Source organism: Hemitrygon akajei, chromosome 10 (assembly GCF_048418815.1).
Source record: "Hemitrygon akajei chromosome 10, sHemAka1.3, whole genome shotgun sequence".
NCBI lineage: Eukaryota > Metazoa > Chordata > Chondrichthyes > Myliobatiformes > Dasyatidae > Hemitrygon > Hemitrygon akajei.
Window position 1 is genome coordinate 63,708,212 of NC_133133.1, and position 23,084 is coordinate 63,731,295.

Genomic DNA, 23,084 nt, shown 5'->3' on the forward strand with positions numbered 1-23,084 from the left:
GGCCAACTCCCCTCCCTCATGGTATTTCGGAGCATCCACTAAGAGGGTCTCACCCTCAGATACTTCCCCCAGGCCGTACCACCACCGGCTCTTGTTTAAATTCGGTACCGGCCCAATGCTGCTACACATGTCCTCACAAGCAGCTTGAAACACTGGGTGCGCAGACAATGCCCCCAAACAGCTCTCACCCGCCTCTTCCTGACAGGCCCTCATGCTCTTCATCACCAGCGGGGTATTGGTCCTCTCCAGAATCGAAATGCTGCCTGTCTCAACAGTGTCCGGACACATCAGCATGAACGATTCATGAACCTCAGTCACCGCCATGCTGGCCTCCAAAACTGCAGTTTTGCTGACCAATAACTGTCATCTGGATAATCACCGGCACTGGTACCCCAAATCTCCAGTGCCCTCAATGTTGTCAAGGGTAAATACTTCAAATACTGGTTGTAAAACGACCTGTACAGCAACTTGACCTGTGCCCTGGTGTCGAGGATGGCTTTAGCGTAGCTTCCATCTATCCGTAATGACACCCGAGTACATGGTCCCCCTTAGCCTTCAGGAATAGGGTCTGCTCCTTTCGGGTGTTCCTTGGTACATTGCTGGGAACGTGCTCCCCCAGAGACCACAAGCCGTTCCCCCACTGGGCCTCCTCTAAGTTTCCCGACACCTCTCTGGTCAGCTGAACAACAGAGGGAGGGGCTGATCCCCTTGACTGATCCCACTGACATCGCAAACAATTTGTCTGCCCCCCCCCCCCCCAGCCAGAGAAGATACCCTGAACACTTTCAACCAATCTCCTGCTACAGATACAGTAAGCTCCCCAGCTGCGGCATTTTGCTTCCAGTCGAACCAAAGGCATTTTCCCCCGCTTCCAAATAACTGGCAGCTGTCATTTTGAGGTAATTGGACATGATAGTTCTGACAACATCACCAGCCTGCCTACTCAAACTTCCAACCAATCCCTGTCGCTTTCCCTCAGCCAAGCACTGCCACTCACCCAACAACTGAGCGGTCCGCTCCGCTCCTTTAGTGCTGGACATTATTCCAACAACTGAGTGGAGCCCACCATAGCTGGAACATTCCGACCAGTCTTTCCTCTCTCTCCTAAGAGTATGGACAGCCCATGGTCACACCACCATTTCGTCAGCGCTAGTCTGAACTCGAACAACGACCTCCAGGGTACCACCAGCCACCCCTCCCAACACGCATGCAGTGATAACCAGCAATCTCACAGAGGCACATCAGCTTTCTGTCCCCGCAGCATGCATGATTTAAAGAGGGCGATCACACAGCTTCCACAGAATCCAATCCCGGACGAGTAAACCCCATATTGTAGCCCCCTGGTAAGCCTCAGGCTCACTCAGCTCGCTTCCGTCTAGGGGGAGCAGCCTTCAGCTCCGCCAAACTGGGTAATAGCTTGTGTAGACGCTGTGTGATGTCCCCACCACACCAAATAGCAGACAGTACACCATATGCGATTAAATGATTACACTTTATAGATCGTACTGGAACTATGTACTTAACAGAGATACAATATAAAAGGAAAAGTAAAAGGCACCCAACTTATCAAAGTTCAACCACTTCATGCACAACCGTTGGAGCTCAGTTAACAAAGTCTTCTTGCCACCATTCGATCCCCTCCGAACTCCTCGACCCGCCACCTGGGACCAACAACAGTGGTCGACCAGACGCTCCACACAAATCTGTCCTCATCTCCTCTCCTCACTGAAGACCCTGGGCCTCGGACTCCCACTCGAGGTCTGTTCCATCGCCCAGCTTACAGCATCGCGTCTCCTCTCTCCATCCCCATCGTGCCTTCTCCCCAAAGTCCATGAAACAATAGCTTACAGACTCACAAGAAAGAATAACATCTATCCCAATTGGTTAACAAATGAATACAATTCTTTTTATCGGTAATTATAACCCAAACAAGCTGCGAGAGAAAAGCACTTTCTCAGCAGTTAACATAACAAAGAAGCCATTTTATTAGCCTTAGCAGTAACATAAATGAAGAAACCCCTTACAGATTTATTATCAAAGTATGTATAAATTATACTTAAGATTTGTCTGCTTACAGGCAGCCCCAAAACCAGAACGCAATTTTAAAAATGGACCAGCACTCATTACACAGAGAAAGAGAGAGAGGAAAAAAACAGAAATCATGCAAACTATAAAGGCAAGCGGCAGCATTCAGAACGAAAGTGAGCCCACAGACACGAAGCTGGAGCAACCAGAGTAGGCCTATAGCTTCAGCCTCATTTCATCACCCAGTGGGGCAAATCATTGCGAAACCCACAGATGCAAAGCCAGGAGCAGCTAAAGCAGGACACAGCAGGCAAAACTGGCCTGATCCTCACCTGCAGACCTCATACCTGACTTTTCAATCCATCTGGTCCAGCATTTAAATTGTTCAGGCACTGGGTCATTTCCTGCTCTGGGACCTATGTCCTATTGCTTTGATACACTCTGGGCCTGGACCCCACCGCCAAGTTCTGGCCTGTACCTGACCTTTTCAACTCGGCTCAGCACTTAATCTGATCCGACCTTGCTCTCAGTTTGGGTGGATGGGCTCCAAAACCCTTCTGCTTCACTTGCTCCAAATCTGTCTCCAATTCCGACTCTATCTGAAACATGCTTCGACCTCACTCCAGTTTTGCATTGCACCCACATGCCTGGAGCCTTGAGCCTCTCCTCACCTCTTCATTGCTTGCAATGATAGTTTATGACAATTTTCCACAGAAAATGTGTTATTAATAAATATTTAGTTGTATTAATTGCTTTATGAACCCCCAGTAAGCTGTCACCCATCTTCATTAGTGCCATCTTAACATTTGCCACGACAAAGCTTGAAATAGATTGTTTTTCAAGTAGGTAAGGTCAAGTTTGTAAGTTAACGGTGTGTAATTAGAGTCTCAGTGCTGGGCAAGGATGCTGCTTCAGGCCAGTGGGGAAGATCACTGGCTTCACATGGAAGGCAAATTTGTGGAAAACCCCAGCAAAATGAATTAGGAGGAAGCTTTTTCAGATGCAATGAAATGTTTTTAACTGGATCTAGAAAAGGCTGAATTATTTATCTTACCCACCATGCAATGTTTTTGGCCTAACGGTTAAATATACTAGAGTGTGGCAACTAGAAGGCTCAAAAATTGCTAAGATGTGTGGTAGGTGGAAATGTTACTACGAGGGGACAATGATACCATGGTACTGGACAAAATGGTCAGCAGTATTCATGAACTATAGCAAATGGCAGTCTGAGCTACCATCATGAAGGGGCTAATAGGAGTAATGTTGTGTGGGAAGAATGAAGAGCTGGAAGTGATAGCTTGGGATAAATGATGGTCCTCATTGTGGAGTCAATTGGAGCAGCACAGCATTCCGGTAAGTACAGTATATTCCAAGAATTCAGGTGATTGTTCATGGCCTGCAGTCATCCTTTAAGGACTGACTCTCAATCTACTTGCTATTTGAAAGCTGACTTCACACAAATTAGTTTTGCGGAGGTGGACTAAATTAGCAATAGGGCCTGGGTTTAATGTGCAAGGAAGTCAGTGTTTGTTTAATGTATGAGCTTTGAAAGCCTATTAGTTTATTAATCAACGGTATTATTAAGAGCAGTATACTTCCAGGTCTTAAGGTGTAAAGTGTGTATATATATACACATATACATACTCTATTCACCGGTTCTGAGGCTGGGGAAGGCAATTCAGATCTGAATATTTGCATCGATATTTTATTTTCCAGTGTTAGCTACAAATAGAACCTGCCCAGAAGATTGGACAAATAAACCAACACTTCTTCAATCGTATCATAGAATATGTTACATCCAACAGCAGAAGATTAGCTTTGAAGTCTCAACAACAAGATGCCTTCTCAAAGGAGTAGCATTCTCTCTGCACTAAACTGAATTGTTAGCCACTTTCTGAAGTCTTTTTGTTCAGAGTAAAAAATGCAGCAAAGCAGTCCACGGGGTTCTATGACCTTGCTACACTGTTGATAAGAAGAAATAAACATATGAAATACAGTAAAACAGTCGGAAGTCATAAAACCTGTCATACTTGTTCCACCATTTAGTAGGAGCACGGCTGATAGTACTACTTTTCCCCAATTCCCTGTACTGGTTGAAGATTCCTTAGCACCGAAAGATCAAAATCAGAATCAGAATCCAACTCTTAAAAAACTATTAGCAATACAGAGCACTGAAGCACAGAGACCGGTCCATGCAGAGTTGTTATTCTCATCGACCATGCACCTGGACCATAGACGTTTATAACCCTCTAATCCTTGTATTTACAGTAACAAAGCTTCTCTTAAATTTTGCAATTGATCCCATATCCACCATCTCTGCTGGCACAATCACACCACCCTCTGAGTGGAAAAGTTCTTCCTCAGATTCCCTTTAAGTATTTCACCTTTCATCGTAATTTATGATTCTCACCCATCCTCTGGAAAAAAGTTTGCATTAACCCTATCTACAGTATATACCTCACAATTGTGTACGCCTCTCTCAAATCTCCCCTCATTATCCTAAACTCTAGGGAATAAGGTCCTAACATAGTTTATTTTTCTCCATAACTCAGATCCTCACGACCCAGCAACACCTTGCAAATTTTCTCCGTACCCTTTCAATCTTATTCGTAACTTTCACTACTGAAATCTTAATTAACTTCAACATAACATCCTAACTCCTCTACTTACTAAGCTGATCTATGAAAGCCAATGTGCTTTATAACCCATTCTCTCTGTAGCACCTCTTTTAAGGAATTATGGATTTCTATTTCAAGATCCCTCAGACCTCTACCATTCATTGTGTATGTCCTGCCCTGTTTTTCTCCTGCCAAAGTGCAACACCTCATACTTGTCTATATTAAATTTCATCTGTCATTTGTCAGCCCATTTTCCTAACTATGCAGATTTTGCAGCAAGTATTGATAGCTTTCTTCACTGTCCACTGTACCCCCAATCTCGGTGTCATCCACAAGTTGGATGATCTAATTTACCATAGTATCATATAGATGGTTGATATTGATGACAAACAACAGACCCAACACCAATCTTGCGGCACACCACTAATCATAAGTCACTAATCAGAGATGGTAACCATTCTCTGGCTTCTCCTGCTAAGCCATTGTTGAATCCAATCCATTATTTCATCCTGAATGCCGAGTGACTGAATCCTTTGGATCAGCCTCCCATCAAAGGTCTGGCTAAAGTCCATGTGGACATCATCTACTGCATTTCCTTCAGCAACTTTCCTGGTAAACCTCCTCGAAAAGTAATTCTGTTAGATTGGTTAAAATCTGTAGGATGTTATCTTCCTCTGCCTACTTAGATTTACAATTGGCCATTAAACTATTTACTAGCAGAGGTGCAGAAGTTCTGGTTCAACCTGAATTCCTTCATCTGTGGTGCAATACCTTTATTTTATTCAGATCTGTTTCGGATCTATGAAACTTTTAATAGCAGATATCAATTAAATTGAGAACCAGTCTTCCGGATATATAACCTGTTTACACTTCAGCTTCAAATGATATTTAAAGGCTATTGAAAAAAAAATCATTAGATGTGTAAGGACAATATGATTCTGTACCATTGAAACTATGCAGGTGAAGCTAATTGATGGATGTTGATGTTAATTGGCAATCATTGAAAACACCAGCATGAGATCAGGGAAGGCTTTAAGTGTATATCTGCTGTCTTTATATAGTGTTAAAGCTATATCCTTGCCACTTAATGTACAGTTCAGGACCAATCTATTTAGTCACTTAATATATAGCTAGATGCATTTTCAGGGAGCCATTCCTTAACACAGTAACAAAAGAAGTTATGTGTTTAGTGTCTGGGGTTTGTGCTCAGAAGCTTCAGACCAACCAGCACTATTGAATGTTCAGTGGGATACTGCTATATGACATGTGCTACCATTGTAAGTATGCAGTTCTGTGAAATTACATGTCTACATTCAAAATGTTATAATTAGGTATTGAAACTGTAGTTAATTGTTTATAGTTGTCTTTGTGTTCTGGAAGTATAAAACATTATATTGGGAGAGGAGAACTAGATTCTCTTCAAAAGACCTGCTGTATTGAATGAAGTATTTAATATTTTCAAGTTACAGCTTCCAGTGGCTCAGTTTAGTCAGACACAGTAATTTAAAGCAACAGCTGGCCCTATGACACATTATCCTTTGTTTTGTTGCTATGAGCTGATTGAGCTTTCATTGACTGAGGACTACCTTAATGTTCAAATCAGACGCACTCCTAGTTACTTATTCATTCTTCCCTGGCTTCACTACCCTCATAGCTGAGGGGTCTTAGATTTTATGTAAAATACAGATACAATTAGCAACTGAAATTGCAGCCTCTTCTTCAATCTATCAAAGGTTTGTGTGTTACATAAAATCTCTCCATCCTGGTTTAAACAAACAAACAAACATAATTTTAGTTCATTTTACTTGTCCAATCAGGTGTGACTGTCAACTATTTCATAAACTTTTAATGTTACTAAGTTTATTTTTATTAACATTTTAAGTAATCAAATATAAGTCATTTGTGCTTTCAGGTGGGAAAACAATTTCAATTAAATTACAATTGGCTTACATTTCAGCTAAGAAATTATATGCTTCAGAACTTTTCTACTGGCATTCTTACTGTTAAATCAGCTAATGGTGCATCAGCATGAAATGCCACATGTAATCAAACAATTATTTTCCAAGTTCAAGTTCTTGGCTTGTTGACTGTGCTGAATACTCTTTCTGATATTTTCTCAGCTCAATACATTTACAATGGAGCCTGTATTGGTGAATATATTATAGATAACAGCTTCAAAATGGCAAAACAAACAGCATGGGAGTCAGACAGAAAATACTCGGTTAAACTTCAGGAAAGCATGCACATCCACTCCCTTTCCCTTTATCCCTTACCCTCTCTCTCCAAATTCCACCCCACCCCTCTGAATGTACACTCACACTCACGAGTTTGGGAGTGACTAATTTTCTTCACTGTACGGCTACCTCGCCATGTTACTGTAGATGTAGCTAGCTACTCTTCCTATAGATAAGGCTACAGAATATGTTGATCAATAACATCATGGTTTATTCTATCTCAACTTCTCAAATTGATCCCATTTTCCAAAAGTGTCTTGAAACCTATTGATTTCAGTCTTGAATATTCATTGTAGTTACATGCTTCTAGCCCTTTAAATGAAATAAATAATTTCTGATACTTTATAATGCTGTTGTAATACTCCCAAGCCAGATGAACAGACTTTCAGTTTTGATTCTGAAAAATCTCTCTTAAAATATTATATATTCTAATGTAATCACCTCTTGTTCTCCTGAACTACAGATCCAAAAAGGGTCCATTTACCTGTCCATCACAAGTAAAGTCCCCCCCCCACCATTGAGCACATCTACAGAGTGCTATCGCTGGAAAGAAGCATCCATCATCAAGGACCCCTACCATACATCATGCTCTTTTCTTAGTGCTGCCATCTAGAAAGAAGTACAGGAGGCTCAGGACCCACACAACCTGTTATTCAGGAACAGTTCTTACTCTTCAACCATTAGACTCTTGAAAAAGAGAGGCTTACTTCACTCAGCTTCACCTCAACACTAAACTATTTCCACAACTGATAGACTCACTTCAAGGTATGTTCATATTTCTGTTCATATCAAGGAATATCCTTGATATTTATTGGTAATTTATTCATTATTACTTTGTTTCTTTCTTTTTATATATACACAATTTTGTATATGCACTTTGTACATTGTTTGTCTTGTTGGGTGTGGCTTTTCATTAATTCTATTGTGTTACTCTATACCTACTGTGAATGCCTGCAACAAAATGAATCTCAAGGTGGCATATGGTGATATATATGTACTTTGATAATAAATTTATCTTGAACTTTGAATTTTGATGTTTTATTCTCCTTCTTCCATTCCTTCTAAGTCAAGTATAGCTTTCCTCATGGTTACACTAAGTTATTCCCACATATCAAAAACATTCAGGAATAAAACTAACGCATAGGTTTAGATACTTGCTGTACCTGTATGTAAACTAATATGACTCTGACACTGGACCAATGCTGACACCTTAAAATGCAATATGAAATCAGAATCATATTTATTATTGCTCATGCAAGGCATGAAGTTCATTGTTTTGTAGTACAAAGATTAATAGTTCAAAAACAAAGTAATGAGGTAGAGTTCTTGGGTTCGTGGATTGTTTAGAAATCTGTTGGTGTAGAGGAAAAGTTGTTCCTACAACATTGATTGTTTGTCTTCAAGCTCCTGTACCTCCTTAATGGTAGTAATGAGAAGAGGGTGTATCCTGGATGGTGCAGACCCTATATGATGGATATTGCCTTCTTGAGTCACCACCTCTTGAAGACCTCCTCAGTGGCAGGGAGGGTGACGGAGCTGGCTGAATCAGCAACCCCCTGCAGATTCTCGTAATCCTGTGCATTGGAGGCTCTAAACCAGACATTGATACAACCAGTCAGATTGCTCTCCACAGTTAACCCCTAGAAATATACAAGAGTCTTCACTGGTATCTCAAATTTCCTAATGAAGTAGAGTCACTAGTGTGTCTTCTTTGTGATTGCATTAATATGTTGGGCCCAGGATAGATCCTCTAAAACACTGATGCCCAGAAACCTGAAGCTGCTCACCCTTTCTACCACTGATCCCTCAATGAGGTCTGATGTGTGTTCTCCCAGCTCCCCCCTTCTTGAAGTCTACAATCAGTTCCTTTGTTTTGTTGAAGTTAAGTGCAAGGTTGTTGTGTCATCGTTTAACCAGCCAATCTATCTCATTCCTATATGCATCTTTGTTGCTTCTGAGATTCTACAAACAACAGTGGTGTCATAGTTATACAGCGCTCACAATTATATTTTAATTAGATTTTCTGGTAGAGAATAGAAATTAATGACACATACCTCACTCTAATATTGCTAAGATTATTTTTTCCATTATTTCAATGTAATTCAAGTTTAATTGTCATTCATCCCCAAAAATACAGCCAAATGGGACAGTGTTACTCCAGGACCAAAGTGCAAAACATAGTACCAACAATCACACACAGCACAAAGTGCACCTAGCACTTACAAGATAGCAAACACATGTGAGATATCAGTGAAATAGAGCCATGCTGCGAAAATCTGCATCAGCCACAATCTTTTATGATTATCAATCCCATTCTATCCCTACATGGAATATGTTGGCTTCAAACTTGCCATTAATTTGCATGCCACCTTCACCCAGCTGTAGATGTTGCTTTCTTTCACCCAACAGCAGATTGAAACATCATTAAACTATGATACATTGTTAATGTTTGGCTGTCTAGCAAAAACTCAGATCATTAAATCAGCCTAGCAAATCAGCAGGCATCATGCCAAATTAACTTATTATAGAGCATATGTAGATAAAATTGCTGCATTTGGGGCCCATCAAGGATTTAGTGGAACCTTAAGGACTCATAAACTGCTTAAAAAGCTCGGAAAGATTCTGGAACCTGAGAGTGCAATGTGACTAACCCAGAACAGAGCAATCATCAAGTTAAATATACAAGGTTCCTTTCTCCATCTGAGCCCTGCTTTGCACTGAATATGACTGAATGTGTTCTATGTGGTTATTGAAACTTCAATTCAAGCAAGCATTTGTTAAAGTATTTATAATCTAAACATAATGGGATGAGGAGTGACAAGCAGTTTTACTTCAAAATAAATCTTCCAAATCAGTGTTAGGATGAATAAGAAGTTAAAAAAAGTCTTATAATGGCATGTCCAGGAAGAAAACATAACTGAAACCTGCACTTTTCTAGTTTTAACAGAGTCAGGGATGGGAGCAGGTTAACATAACACTTGGAGAAAGTGTGTAAACCATTTAAATAATTTGATGTGTGCATTCAAGGTGATATTTTTGGTGATTACCTTGTGTCTTGGTCATCTACAGCTACTTCAGACATATATTTAAAATGCACAAAATTGCATTGTTAATTATTTGCCCAAAATATACTTGAAAATAATCATTATTCATGATATATCTGTATGAAAATAAATATTAAAAATAGGTATCATTACTAAAACAGAACTACTAGCCTGTGTCTTCTATTTCCATCTCTGAATGCTATCCTTGAAAAGACCATCTTTAAACATTACCACATGCTGATGTCTGCGCATTTCACATGCTGATTCTCACATAAAAGGGTTTCTGCAACTCCTCCCAATCTCCCTCTACACACTAATCTCTATATGTGCTGTAAATGCTAGTCTCTATTTACATCTCATGCTATATCAGATCTACACCTGATTATATACACATTCTCGCCCCACTCATCTGTAGATCTGGTATCTATCTCTATCATTTACAAATCTCTAATTGTATCACAATCTGATCCCCATCCCTGCAATGTTAATCTATCATTGATTTGCATCTGACTCTAGCAGTTTGTTCCTACCTTTCTCTCACACCAAAATCATCCTTTCCACACTGATGATTTTCTAATCATACAAATGATTTCCTTTTCCTTCAGTAAATTAAGACACTCAATTCATGTCTTCCTGTATTTTCTCTTTTTGTTCTTCTCTTGATTCAATTGGCTTCCATCAACATGATTTCCCCCTCTCCTACCCTTTCCATCTGCCCATCATCTATTCACATTTCCCACTCTTTCCACTCCTGCACTATTCTCGTCTCCTCTTCCTATCTCCCTCCCTTTCTGATCACATTCCATCATCCTTAGCCTAAATGTCACTTCCATATATCACCTTGCAGCTTCTGGCACTATATCATCTCTCCCCTCTCCACTCTACCCATCACGCCCCTCGCCTGAACAACCTGTCACCTGTCAGTTATTGATTCACCCTTTCCCTCCCTATTTTTTATACTGGCTATCTTCCCTCTTTCACTTTGTCCAGCCTGAAATGTCAACTGTCCATTTCCTTTCATCAATGCTGGCTAATCCACTGAGTTCTTCCAACTTTCCGTGTCTTGTTCCTTATTCCAGCATCTACAAATTCTTCTGTTTCAGTTATATATCAATTGACTGGAAAATAATCTAGATCTGAGGCACATTCAAATTAGGTCAGTTATCTATGAAGAATTATCTATAATGGTGTGGAAATGTCTAAAATACTATTACAGTCGGCCCTCCTTATCCATGGATTCCTTATGCGCGGATTCACCCAACCGCGGATCGGGAAAACCCGGAAGTTCTCTCTCCAGCACTCGTTGCTTGAGCATGTACAGACTATTTTTTCTTGTCATTATTCCCTAAACAATACAGTATAACAAATATTTACATAGCATTTACATTCTATTAGGTATTATAAGTAATCTAGAAATGACTTAAAAGTACAGGCAATCCCCGGGTTATGAATGAGTTCCGTTCCTGAGTCTGTCTTTAAGTCGGATTTGAAGTCGGAACAGGTACATCTGGTATTATTTAGTGACAGTTAGTCAAACGTTTTTCTTAGTATATAGTACATATTTTACCTTTCTATGCATATAAAACACTTAAGAAACATACGTATTTCAATAATTTAACTACTGCCTTGCTTAGTAATAATTGTAGCTTTCATCGGGGCAGGGCCTTTCATATGCTCCATTAAAATTGTTCCGATCGTTGACCGATTGAAGCCTAATGCTTTTCCAATGACCGATGGCATTTCACCTCTTTCTGATCGTGTTATTACTTCCATCTTATTTTCAATCGCGATCATGATTATTTTCGTGACCAGAAACACTGCAGATTCAGAGCTGCGCCAGGTCCCAATGTCCACAGAGACATGTTAAATAAAGACCGAGGTTCTGCTGGGTCCTAAAGACCACCGCACTCATACATGTTAAATAAGGGATTTGAGCATCCGCAAATTTTGGTGTCCGCGGGGGGTCCCGGAACCAATCCCCCACGGATAAGGAGGGTGGACTGTAGTTTGTTCTACTCCTGGAGTATGGATTTATCATTGGATTATCGTTTCTCTTACATCATTGGAACAGTTATTGTCATCTGTGATCCTGATGGAAGAAACAAAAGATTTTTAATTTTAGGTCTCACTCCAGAGCTCAACCATTAAGTCTAAGGTGACTATAATCCAGAGGAGTGATGCAGAGTCAAAAGATGTTATCTGTCAGGTGAAGAGCTAAATCAAGAACATGCCTGCCTAGTGATCTGGATGGAAAAGGTACTACTGCAATTTTTGGAAGTTTTGAGATGCCATTCCAGGAGCCTAGGTCAGAATTTGTCCTTCAGTCTATGTTTTTGAACAAATTATATAGTTATCAGGACATTATTGGTTCAGAAAGCATGCTATTCACAAATTATCCCCACCTTTTCTGCATTATTGGCTTCAAAATGAACTTAATTGGTTATTGTGTTCTTCAAGATGACCTTGGCTAGGTAAGATTTAATACAAATACTATCTTTCTTCTATTTTACCCTATATCTTAACTTTTGATGATCAGTTTCTTTCTAACCATTTTCAAAGACAACTTCTCGTATAAAAAGCATCCCTTTTATGTGCAACAATTTCCTGCCAATTTAACTGAAGGCTATCTATCTTTGCACTTCAGACATTGTTGGAAAATTGCTCTGATACTATGAGCAGATTCTTATATCCTTACAAATCTCTGATAAATAACATAATACATTGTACTTAAATGTATAAAAGCTGGGTCAATGCCAGGGGAGCAATATAAGAATTAAAGCCAATCTTTCAGTGTAAAAAGATCTTCATCACATGGGACCTGCATTATTTACAGGCATATGCATTTGAATGGATGCACAAATCAGAGCTTGATAGACTGCACTATTGATGAGATATCTTCTGAGTGCAGGATTTATTTCTTACCCAGTGTTTTGTCAAGTATGAAGTCTCCCAATTGTAAATTATTGGTGAATGATGATAACTTCAAACAGTTTAGAAGTTTATAAAGAAATTCACATATTACCTCAAAATGCATCTCCGATTAGATTAGATTAGATTCAACTTTATTGTCATTGTGCTGAGTACAGACACAAAGCCAATGAAATGCAATTAGCATCTAACCAGAAATGCAAGGAATAGTGTTATTTATAAAATAACTGCGAATAAAAAGAAATGCTACAGCGTACAAATATATAAGTACTGAGACAACCCAGTATGAGTGCAACACTGTTTAGTTGTGGGGATGTGGGGTTCTCAGGGAAGAAGCTCTTCCTGTGCCTGCTGGTGCGGGAGCGGAGGCTCCTGTAGCACCTACCGGATGAGAATAGAGTAAAAAGTCCATGGTTAGGGTGAGATACATCCTTGATAATGCTTTTCGCCCTGCCCAGGCAGCGTTTATGGTAGATGTTCTCAATGGTGGACAATTGGGTGCCAATAATCAGCTGGGCAGTTTTCACCACATGCTGGAGTGCTTTGTGGTCCGATACGGGACAATTACCATACCACGCTGAGATGCAGTTGGTGAGCATGCTCTCAGTGGTACAGTGGTAAAAGTCCGTCAGTATCCTGGGACAGTGGTGAGTTTTCTTGATGCACCGCAGGAAATAAAGGCACAGTTGTGCCTTTTTGATCAGGATGGAGGAGCTCAGGGACCAGGTGAGATCATCGGAAATGTGGACACCAAGGAATTTGAAGCTTGATACACGCTCCACTACAGCTCCGTTGATGTAGATGGGGACATGAGTGTGGCTCCTAGCATGCCTGAAGTCCACGATGATCTCCTTGGTTTTCTGGGTGTTAAGGGCCAGGTTGTTGTCGGCACACCACGTGGCCAGGTGCTGGACCTTCACCCTGTAGGCCGCCTCGTCATCCCCTCTGGTCAGGCCAACCACCATGGTGTCGTCTGCGAACTTGATTATGGAATTAGAACCATGTACAGTAACACAGTCATAGGTGAAAAGGGAGTACAGAAGAGGGCTCAGCACACAGCCTTGAGGCACGCCGATATTCAGGGTGAAAATGGAGAAGGAGGAGTTGTCTAATTTAACAGATTGGGGTCTGTTAGTCAGAAAGTCCAAAGGCATTCTAAATATGCAGTGTTAAATACTAGTGGCAGTAAATTATACTCTGTCTTTAGAATTTATTCCACTTGAAAGCATAGATATGACCACACAAGTCTTTAATGCTACTGACAAGAACTGAATTTTGAGGCAATAGCTTTCAGGACTATTTCCATGATGGATAAAATGTTTAATCCTTATTCTTTATTCATGCAAGAAAAATGCGTAAAGCACCTTTCCATTAAATTTTAAAATTAGAAAAAAAAAATCTTTCTCCATTTATTTTAGTTGAAACCACGGTTATTTTCAAGATATTAATTAACTAAACCCTTACCATAAAATCATGAATTTATTTAACATCTGCAAAAATTAATTTTAATGAAATCTTACTCAAGAATTTAACAAATACTTTCAGTTGGCTCTTGTGTTATTGTTAAATATCATATATCATACAATTAAGCTTTAAACTCAAGACACAGGCCCACATTTTTCTTTCAAACAATCTACCAATGGCAAATAATCTGAGTGTAAGTGCTTCTAGTATCTTGCTGTGTGCAGTTTGTTTCCTGCATTAGAAATCAGTAGACTTCAAAAAGTTGCATTGGCTGTGAAGAGTTTTCTGATGTCCTATAACCATAAAAGATATTGTATTGACTGAAATTCTTTATTTTCATTTGTCATTGAGAAAACAATCAAATATATCCTAAGCTGCATATATCAAATATTTCTGTAGTGTAGTCCACTTTTAAGGTTCAGTTCCATTAAAGTCAACAGAATAGAATTTACAAACACGAGGAAATCTGCAGAGGCTGGAAATTCAAACAACACACACAAAATGCTGGTGGAACGCAGCAGGTCAAGCAGCATCTATAGGGAGAAGTGCTGTCGACATTTTGGGCCGAGACCCTTCGTCAGGACTAACTGAAAGGAAAGATAGTAAGAGATTTGAAAGTAGGAGGGGGAGGGGAAAATGCAAAATGATAGGAGAAGACCGGAGGGGGTGGGGTGAAGCTGAGAGCCAGAAAGGTGATTGGCAAAAAGGATACAGAGCTAGAGAAGGGAAAGGATCATGGGACAGGAGGCCTAGGGAGAAAGATGGGGGGAGGAGAGCACCAGAGGGAGATGGAGAGGAGGCAGAGTGATGGGCAGAGCGAAAAAAAAGGAGGGGAAAAAAAACTAAATGTATCAGGGATGGGGTAAGAAGGGGAGGAGGGGCATTAACGGAAGTTAGAGAAGTCAATGTTCATGCCATCAGTTTGGAGGCTACCCAGCTGGTATATAAGGTGTTGTTCCTCCAACCTGAGTGTGGCTTCATCTTGACAGTAGAGGAGGCCTTGGATAGACATATCAGAATGGGAATGGGATGGGGAATTAAAATGTGTGGCCACTGGGAGATCCTGCTTTCTCTGGTAGACAGAGTGTAGGTGTTCAGCGAAACAGTCTCCCAGTCTGCGTTGGGTCTCACCAATATATAAAAGGCCACACCGGGAGCACCGGACACAGTATACCACACCAGCTGACTCACAGGTGAAGTTTCGCCTCACCTGGAAGGACTGTCTGGGGCCCTGAATGGTGGTGAGGGAGGAAGTGTAAGGGCAGGTATAGCACTTGTTCCACTTGCAAGGATAAATGCCAGGAGGGAGATCGGTGGGAAGGGATGGGGGGATGAATGGACAAGGGAGTCGTGTAGGGAGCGATCCCTGCGGAAAGCAGAAGGGGGGGAGGGAAAGATGTGCTTGGTGGTGGGATCCCGTTGGAGGTGGCGGAAGTTACGGAGAATTATACTTTGAATCCGGAGGCTGGTGGAGTGGTAGGTGAGGACAAGGGGAACCCTATCCCGAGTGGGGTAGTGGGCAGATGGGGTGAGGGCAGATGTGCAGGAAATGGGAGAGATGCGTTTGAAAGCAGAGTTGATGGTGGAAGAAGGGAAGCCCCTTTGTTTAAAAAAGGAAGACTGTAGTGTTCTCGCTCGGGTGTAATGGAACCTGAACTAAATGCCGAGATAAACCGTCGTTAATGAAAACAGGGTCGCAGTAAGATTAACCATTTACTGTTCACTCTTCCACATTAACATATGATGAAAACTGTTGATAAAACAATACAAGATTGGTACAGTATTTGTTTCCTTCTAGATATCACATTTGCATCGTGAATACTTGCAAAGGTAAAACTACAACAACTACATTACATTAAAGTGCAGCATACAATCAGAATCTACTTATGCCATTGACTGCTTTAAATACACTTCAACGCGACTATCCGCAACTCTTTAACTAACGAAAACATAAACCTTATCGACCGTCGTTACTTTTAACAGAATCAGCGTTAACATTTTAATTCAACATATCGATTATCTATGACTTACAGCGTTGCTCCACTGTGATTTCTAATGCGTAGAAGACAACCTTTCTTGCGCTGGACTGGCACATGTGTGTGCCCCCACCTTTCCGTCTTTCCCAAACCGGTATTTTCCCACAAGACGCGGCGAAACCGGATGTGACATCATCGCATGCCGCGATATATTACAGACAACGAATTTACTTAAACAATCTTAACTTTAACTAAAAAAATGCTAACAAACGAATTACTAAGCGAAAATATTATAAACTAAATAACTGCCATAAAGGCAACACACTCCCCGCTTGACCTTCGTAAGGTCACAATGAACATAATACAACACTTCAGTCTCTAAATCAGTCATTAGGTAGAAGTAGAATAACTTCTGTAACTGGCCTTTGGTAAATTTTCACATCGCCTTGGTCGGTAGTTTTCAACTCGACTTTCTTGACATGTCCATCCCTACTAGGGAATGTGGCAGTGATTCTGGCCATTGGCCAGCAGTTGCGGGTGATTTGCTTGTCCCTGAGCAGGACTAAATCTCCAACTTGAAGATTCCTGCCGGGTTCTGTCCACTTTTGTCTGTGTTGCAACAAGGGTAGATATTCCTGTCTCCAACGAGACCAGAACCGATTTGCCAGAGCCTGGACCTGTCTCCATTGCTTTGTGTACAAATCCTTATCAGAGAAGTCCCCTGGTGGAGGGGGAGCTCCAGCCTTCTGCGTAAGAAGCATTGATGGCGAGAGTATGAAGGGGTTTTCCGGATCAGAAGACACAGGTAGGAGTGGTCGTGCATTTATAATGGCTGTGACCTCTGCCATTAGTGTGCACGGTACCTCGTGGGTCAATCGGGTGCGTTGCTGCATCTCAGGTTTCCTTTTCAGGGTTTTTTGCAAGGACGTGAACCGCTTGACTGCCTGCTCTTTGTTGTTTGGCAAGCACTGGCGTGGTTCTCTGAAAGGCAGTGGGGCTACCCCATTATTTGCTTCATCTCTGAAGACCTTGGTGTTCTTTGTTTTTAAGAAAATGGCATCTTGAGCTGATTGAGCAAGTTTATTAGCATGCTCAGTTTGAGCGAAGACTGACTGACCCAGCGTCTCGTCAGTTACTTTACGTTTGTTAAAGCCTTGTCGTGCTTCCTTAATACACGTGACACTTGTGCGGGGTTGAAAAATTGAATGGCGGCCGCTCTCTAGCACATTGGTCTTGAGTGTGTTAACTGCTGGTTTGTGTACGTTGCCGAGACACACCTCTCCTATCACCACCCAGCCCAGATCCAGGCATTGCGCAAAGGGGGCGTCGTGTGGTCCATTGACCTGCTGCCTAACCTTGTGTACCCGGAGAACATCTCTCCCTAATAGCAGGAGTATTTCTGCTTTTGGATCCAGCTCTGGGATGTGTTTGGCGATGTGGTGGAGATGTGGTTGGTGTAGCACCGCACTTGGCGTCGGGATCTCAGTGCGGTTATTCAAGATTTCATTGCACTCTAAGAGTGGAGGGAGACAGATGACGACTTTACCATCCAGGGACTCGATCTGGAAGCCTTCAGCCTTCCTTCCGTAAGTTTCCATGTTGCCTGAGCAAGTTCTAAGATAGTATGGGAACTGCTCACTCTCAATGTTGAACAAGTTAAAGAACTCTGGACTGACTAGCGAGCAATTGCTCTGATCGTCCAGAATTACATAGGCTTTGATGGCCTTGTCTATGGCTCCTTAGGGTACACCTTGGTGAGACAGATCTTTGAACAAGAACGGCTTGACTGAGCTTGACCGCAAACTTCTGTACAGCTCAAGCTGACAACAGTTGTCCTGGAGTGAGCTTCTCCCTCCCCGCCGTTCTGTTGTGGGGGTGAAGGAGCATTGTCGGTTTGCGGTAACTGGCCGGGATGCATGGCCCCATCGTGATTAGTGCTATTACATTCTGGGCACTTCACGGCGATCGTACACTCTCTAGCAAGGTGAGAGGTAGAGGAACAGCATTTAAAACATATTCTTTTCTCCTTGAGAAGGGCCTTCCTCTCTTCAAGGGGTTTTTCCCTAAACGTTCTGCATTTCTTGAGGGGGTGCGGTTTGTTATGCAATGGACAATCTTTGCTAGGGTCGTGGTTAGTTGTAAAGGCTTCAGTCTTAAGCACTGAGACTGGTTTATTAATGTTGAAATTATTCGGAGAGGATTTATCTGGCTTGGTGTAAATTGTACTGCTTCCTGGACCCATGAGGCAAGGGTCATTTCGCTTCTTCGCGTCCTTGCACACAAACCTAGTGAAATACTCAAAGGGAGGAAATCGACCTCCGCGATCTTCCTTGTACTCTGAGGCAACGGACAACCACCTGTCCTGCAGCCCAAATGGAAGTTTGTCCACAATTTGTCTAATGCCGGATGGAGTATCTAGGTATACTAGACCAGTTGAGTAGCTGTCTTCTTTGGCGCCTTGAATCTCCATGAGTAGATCTCTGAGCTCCCTTAACTTAATGTGGTCCTTGGCTGACACCTTAGGAAAATTTTCCAGACGTCGGTATAGCGCCGCTTCAATAATTTCGGGGGCCCCATAGCCCTCCCGAAGTCTCTCCCATGCTTTGCTCAAGGCAAGCTCGGGTTTGTTGATGTAAACTGAACGTATGCGTCTCACCTGTTCGCATGATTCTTTTCCCAGCCATTTCGCCATAAGATCCAACTTCTGGGTTGCTCTGAGCTGGACTCCGTTGATAGCGTTGGTGAATGTGGAGTACCATGCACGGTAATTTTCAGGTTTATCGTCGACCTGGTATAGTCCTGAAGTGACGAGATCCCGTTGTGCTAAATAGCGTGCTACGGGTTTGACTGCAAGTGGCATGCGGGCTGGGGAAACATGTCGGCGGATATACGACTGAGGGCATACATCTGTTATGGAATTTGCTGTTCTGAATTCGGTCTTTGCCTCTCTTCTCCCCAAATCTGGTAAGTTTGGTGTCAAGAAGTACTTGACATGAGCCCTTTCACTCTTGAGTTTGTCGCGGAGTTGCAAGCGTAAATCGGATGGATGTGATGCGATCGGGCCTCTCTGAGACTCCTCATGAAATGGAACGTTATCAAATAAGTATGGAGAGGAAGAACGAATCTTCCAGTCTATTTGAGATTGGACATAGTCGCTTGTGCGTTCCAACCTGATCTTTTCTGAAGTAGATTTTCCGTCAACCGGATTATGCATTCCTTCAGCATCTTCTATGTAATCTGCTTCCACCCTGGCAGCTTCTTCTTCTCGTTCTAGCGTCAGCACTTCTAACTCTGCCACTATCCTTGCTCTTTCCAACTGGTTTTCGGCTTCTCTGGCAGCCGCTTTCATTTTCATTTTTGCTTCTTCTTTGGTGTAGCGCACTCGCACCCTGGCGGCTTCTGCTTTAGCTCTTGCTTGGGCGGCCTGCGATGATGCCCTACTGCCCCTGTCGCTGGATGGCAACGACTTGATGCTGGACCGAGTTGTCATTGCTGCACTTGAAACACCTGATAATGCCGCTTTTTCACTGTAGTGTTCTCGCTCAGGTGTAACGGAACCCGAACTAAACGCCGAGATAAACCGTTGTTAATGAAAACAGGGTCGCAGTAAGATTAACCATTTACTGTTCACTCTTCCACATTAACGTATGGTGAAAACTGTTGATAAAACAACACAAGATTGGTACAGTATTTGTTTCCTTCTAGATATCACATTTGCATCGTGAATACTTGCAAAGGTAAAACTACAACAACTACATTACATTAAAGTGCAGCATACAGTCAGAATCTACTTACGCCATTGACTGCTTTAAATACACTTCAACGCGACTATCCGCAACTCTTTAACTAACGAAAACATAAACTTTATCAACCGTCGTTACTTTTAACAGAATCAGCGTTAACATTTTAATTCAACATATCAATTATCTATGACATACAGCGTTGCTCCACTGTGATTTCTAATGCGTAGAAGACAACCTTTCTTGCGCTGGACTGGCACATGTGTGTGCCCCCACCTTTCCGTCTTTCCCAAACCGGTATTTTCCCACAAGACGCGGCGAAACCGGATGTGACGTCATCGCATGCCGCGATATATTACAGACAACGAATTTACTTAAACAGTCCTAACTTTAACTAAAAAATGCTAACACACGAATTACTAAGCGAAAATATTATAAACTAAATAACTGCCATAAAGGCAGCACAAAGACATCAACTTCGTCCTGGAATGAAAAGCCTTATCCTGAGAGCAGATGCGGCAGAGACGGAGGAATTGTGAGAAGCAGATAGCATTTTTGCAAGAGACAGGGTGGGAAGAGGAATAGTCCAGGTAGCTGTGAGAGTCTGTAGACTTATAGTAGATATCAGTAGATAGGCCATCTCCAGAGATAGAGACAGAAAGATCAAGAAAGGGGAGGGAGGTGTCAGAAATAGGCCAGGTAAATTTGAGGGCAGGGTGAAAGTTGGAGGCAAAGTTAATGAAGTCAACGAGCTCAGCATGCGTGCAGGAGGCAGCGCCAATGCAGTCGTCGATGTAGCGAAGGAAAAGAGGGGAATGGATACCCATATAGGCTTGGAACATGGACTGTTCCACAAAGCCAACAAAAAGGCAGGCATAGCTGGGACCCATGCAGGTGCCCATGGCTACACCTTTGGTTTGAAGGAAGTGGGAGGAGCCAAAAGAGAAATTATTGAGAGTAAGAACTAATTCGGCTAGACGGAGGAGAGTGGTGGTAGAGGGGAATTGGATAAGTCTGGAATCCAAAAAGAAGCGGAGAGCTCTGAGACCTTCCTGGTGCGGGATGGAGGTATATAGGGACTGGACATCCACTGTTGGCACTGGAAGGCTCATGCAGCTCTTCCCCATCATTAGCACGAGGGGGAACGTACATTGCCAGAATCACAATGGCTGTGAATTCCATCAGTAAATAGAGGCGCCTGCAGATACAAATTCCACAATCTCTAGTGAGACTTATGGAGGAGGGCTGTGTATCTGCATTAATAAGAACTTTTAAATAGAATTTAAAAGGACAATGGTGTATGTAATGGTATAGGGCATATGTAGGGCATGAGTTCTAACTTGGACAGTGAAGAAATCCAAATGGGAAAAGGTGATCTAGGATAACGTAAGTGCAAGTAAGACCACAAATACAAGGAAAAAATCTAAATCAGAACTTGTTAGCTAAATGAACACATTATAAAAGGTTTCTGTTCTTTTTCAGCTCATCACGCATCTCAAAGGGAAGTAGAACTGAGGAGAAATGCATTTTGCTATTAGTTAAATCAATCAATAGTATTTACTTGTAAATTATTTTTTCAATTGTAAAATCATTAAACACTATAGAACTTTGAAGTTCATTTAGCCAGCGCTCAGAAATTGCAATTTCCCTAAAATGGAGAGAAATGTCATTTTCCTGATAGTCAGACCAATCAATAAAGACCACTGGTAATTTATTTTTCAATCATAAAATCCATAAACACACAAAATTAATGTCCACTTTCTTGGTGATCTAAAATTGTAATCTATCCTTGTCGTCATCATTACTCCTTCCAAGCACTCTCTTCTTTTCGGCATAAAATTATGCTTGATAAATGACTTGCATATAGCAGCATATAACATGTATCAGGATATTCTGTGACACTTCTTATTTAGTCAATTATGTCATATGTCACCTAATGGTTATTTCATGTCCAGTAAAAATTAGAGAATGGACTTAACAGGAATTCACTGTGACATAATGTCTTGTTCCATCAGTACAGAAGCGTTCCTATAGTACCAGTTCTTATTAGTGCAGATACACAGCCCTCCTCCATAGGTCTCACTAGAGATTGTGGAATTTGTATCTGCAGGCGCCTCTATTTACTGATGGAATTCACAGCCATTGTGATTGTGGCAATGTACATCCCCCTCGTGCTAATGATCGGGCAGACCTGCATGAGGTCTCCAGTGCCAACAGTGGGCTCCAAGCCACAAACCTTAATAGCTTCTTTATTGTTGATGGTAACTTCAACCACGCTAACTTAAAAACAGTCCTGCCTAACTTCCATCAGCATGTTGACCGCTACCAGAGGTAAGAACACATTAATCTTGGTTTATACCCACTATCCATGCTGCTTACAAGGCTGCCTCCAATTTAGATACTTTAATCACTTATCAATTATGCTAATTTCAACATACAGACCACTGCTTAAATGAGTCAAACAAGATCAAAGAGAGAGAAATACCTAGCCAGAAGGAGTAACTTCAGTATTCAAATTCCAAAGTACATTTATTATCAAAAAATGTATAAATTATACAACCTTGAGATTTGTTTACTTACAGGCAGTCACAAATCAAGTAACCTGAAAGAACTCATTAAAAAATAAAGACCAACTCTGAACGTGCATAGGGGAAGAGAGAAAAATAACATCATGCAACTAATAGAAGTGAGCAGCAATAGCATTCCAAACTAAAATAATTACTTAGAAATCCTTGCAGCAGCCCAGAGTAGGCCCAAAGCCTCGGAATTTAGTTTATCATATTAGTGGGGCAAATCACAGCAAAGTTGCAAGACATGAAGCACAGCAGCCGGGGACCGTCTCACTGTCTTAGCATTGTAGAGTGTAGAGGTCCTGGTCTTTCAGGGCCGATATTTAAATTGTCTGTACAGCAAATCATGGCCCGCACTAGGACCCGGGCCCTGATGCGGCAAATTGCTCAGAGTCTAGTTTTGCTGCTGAAAAGCCATTCTTGACCTCTCCAAGTCAGCTTGGCACGCAGAGTGACCCAACTTTGCCCAGCTCATGACGCCCTGA

At 41.7% G+C, this 23,084-nt stretch overlaps 1 protein-coding gene across 1 annotated transcript in view; it reads left to right on the forward strand.

Annotated features, from left to right (window-relative positions):
* The first annotated feature begins 322 nt into the window (after nt 1-322).
* The window catches only part of LOC140733986 (uncharacterized), a 49,435-nt gene continuing 26,673 nt past the window's right edge, over nt 323-23,084 (forward strand). Inside the window, 2 exon segments of the mRNA XM_073057565.1 lie at nt 323-424; nt 2,078-2,201. Coding sequence (XP_072913666.1) covers nt 323-424; nt 2,078-2,201 — 226 coding nt within the window.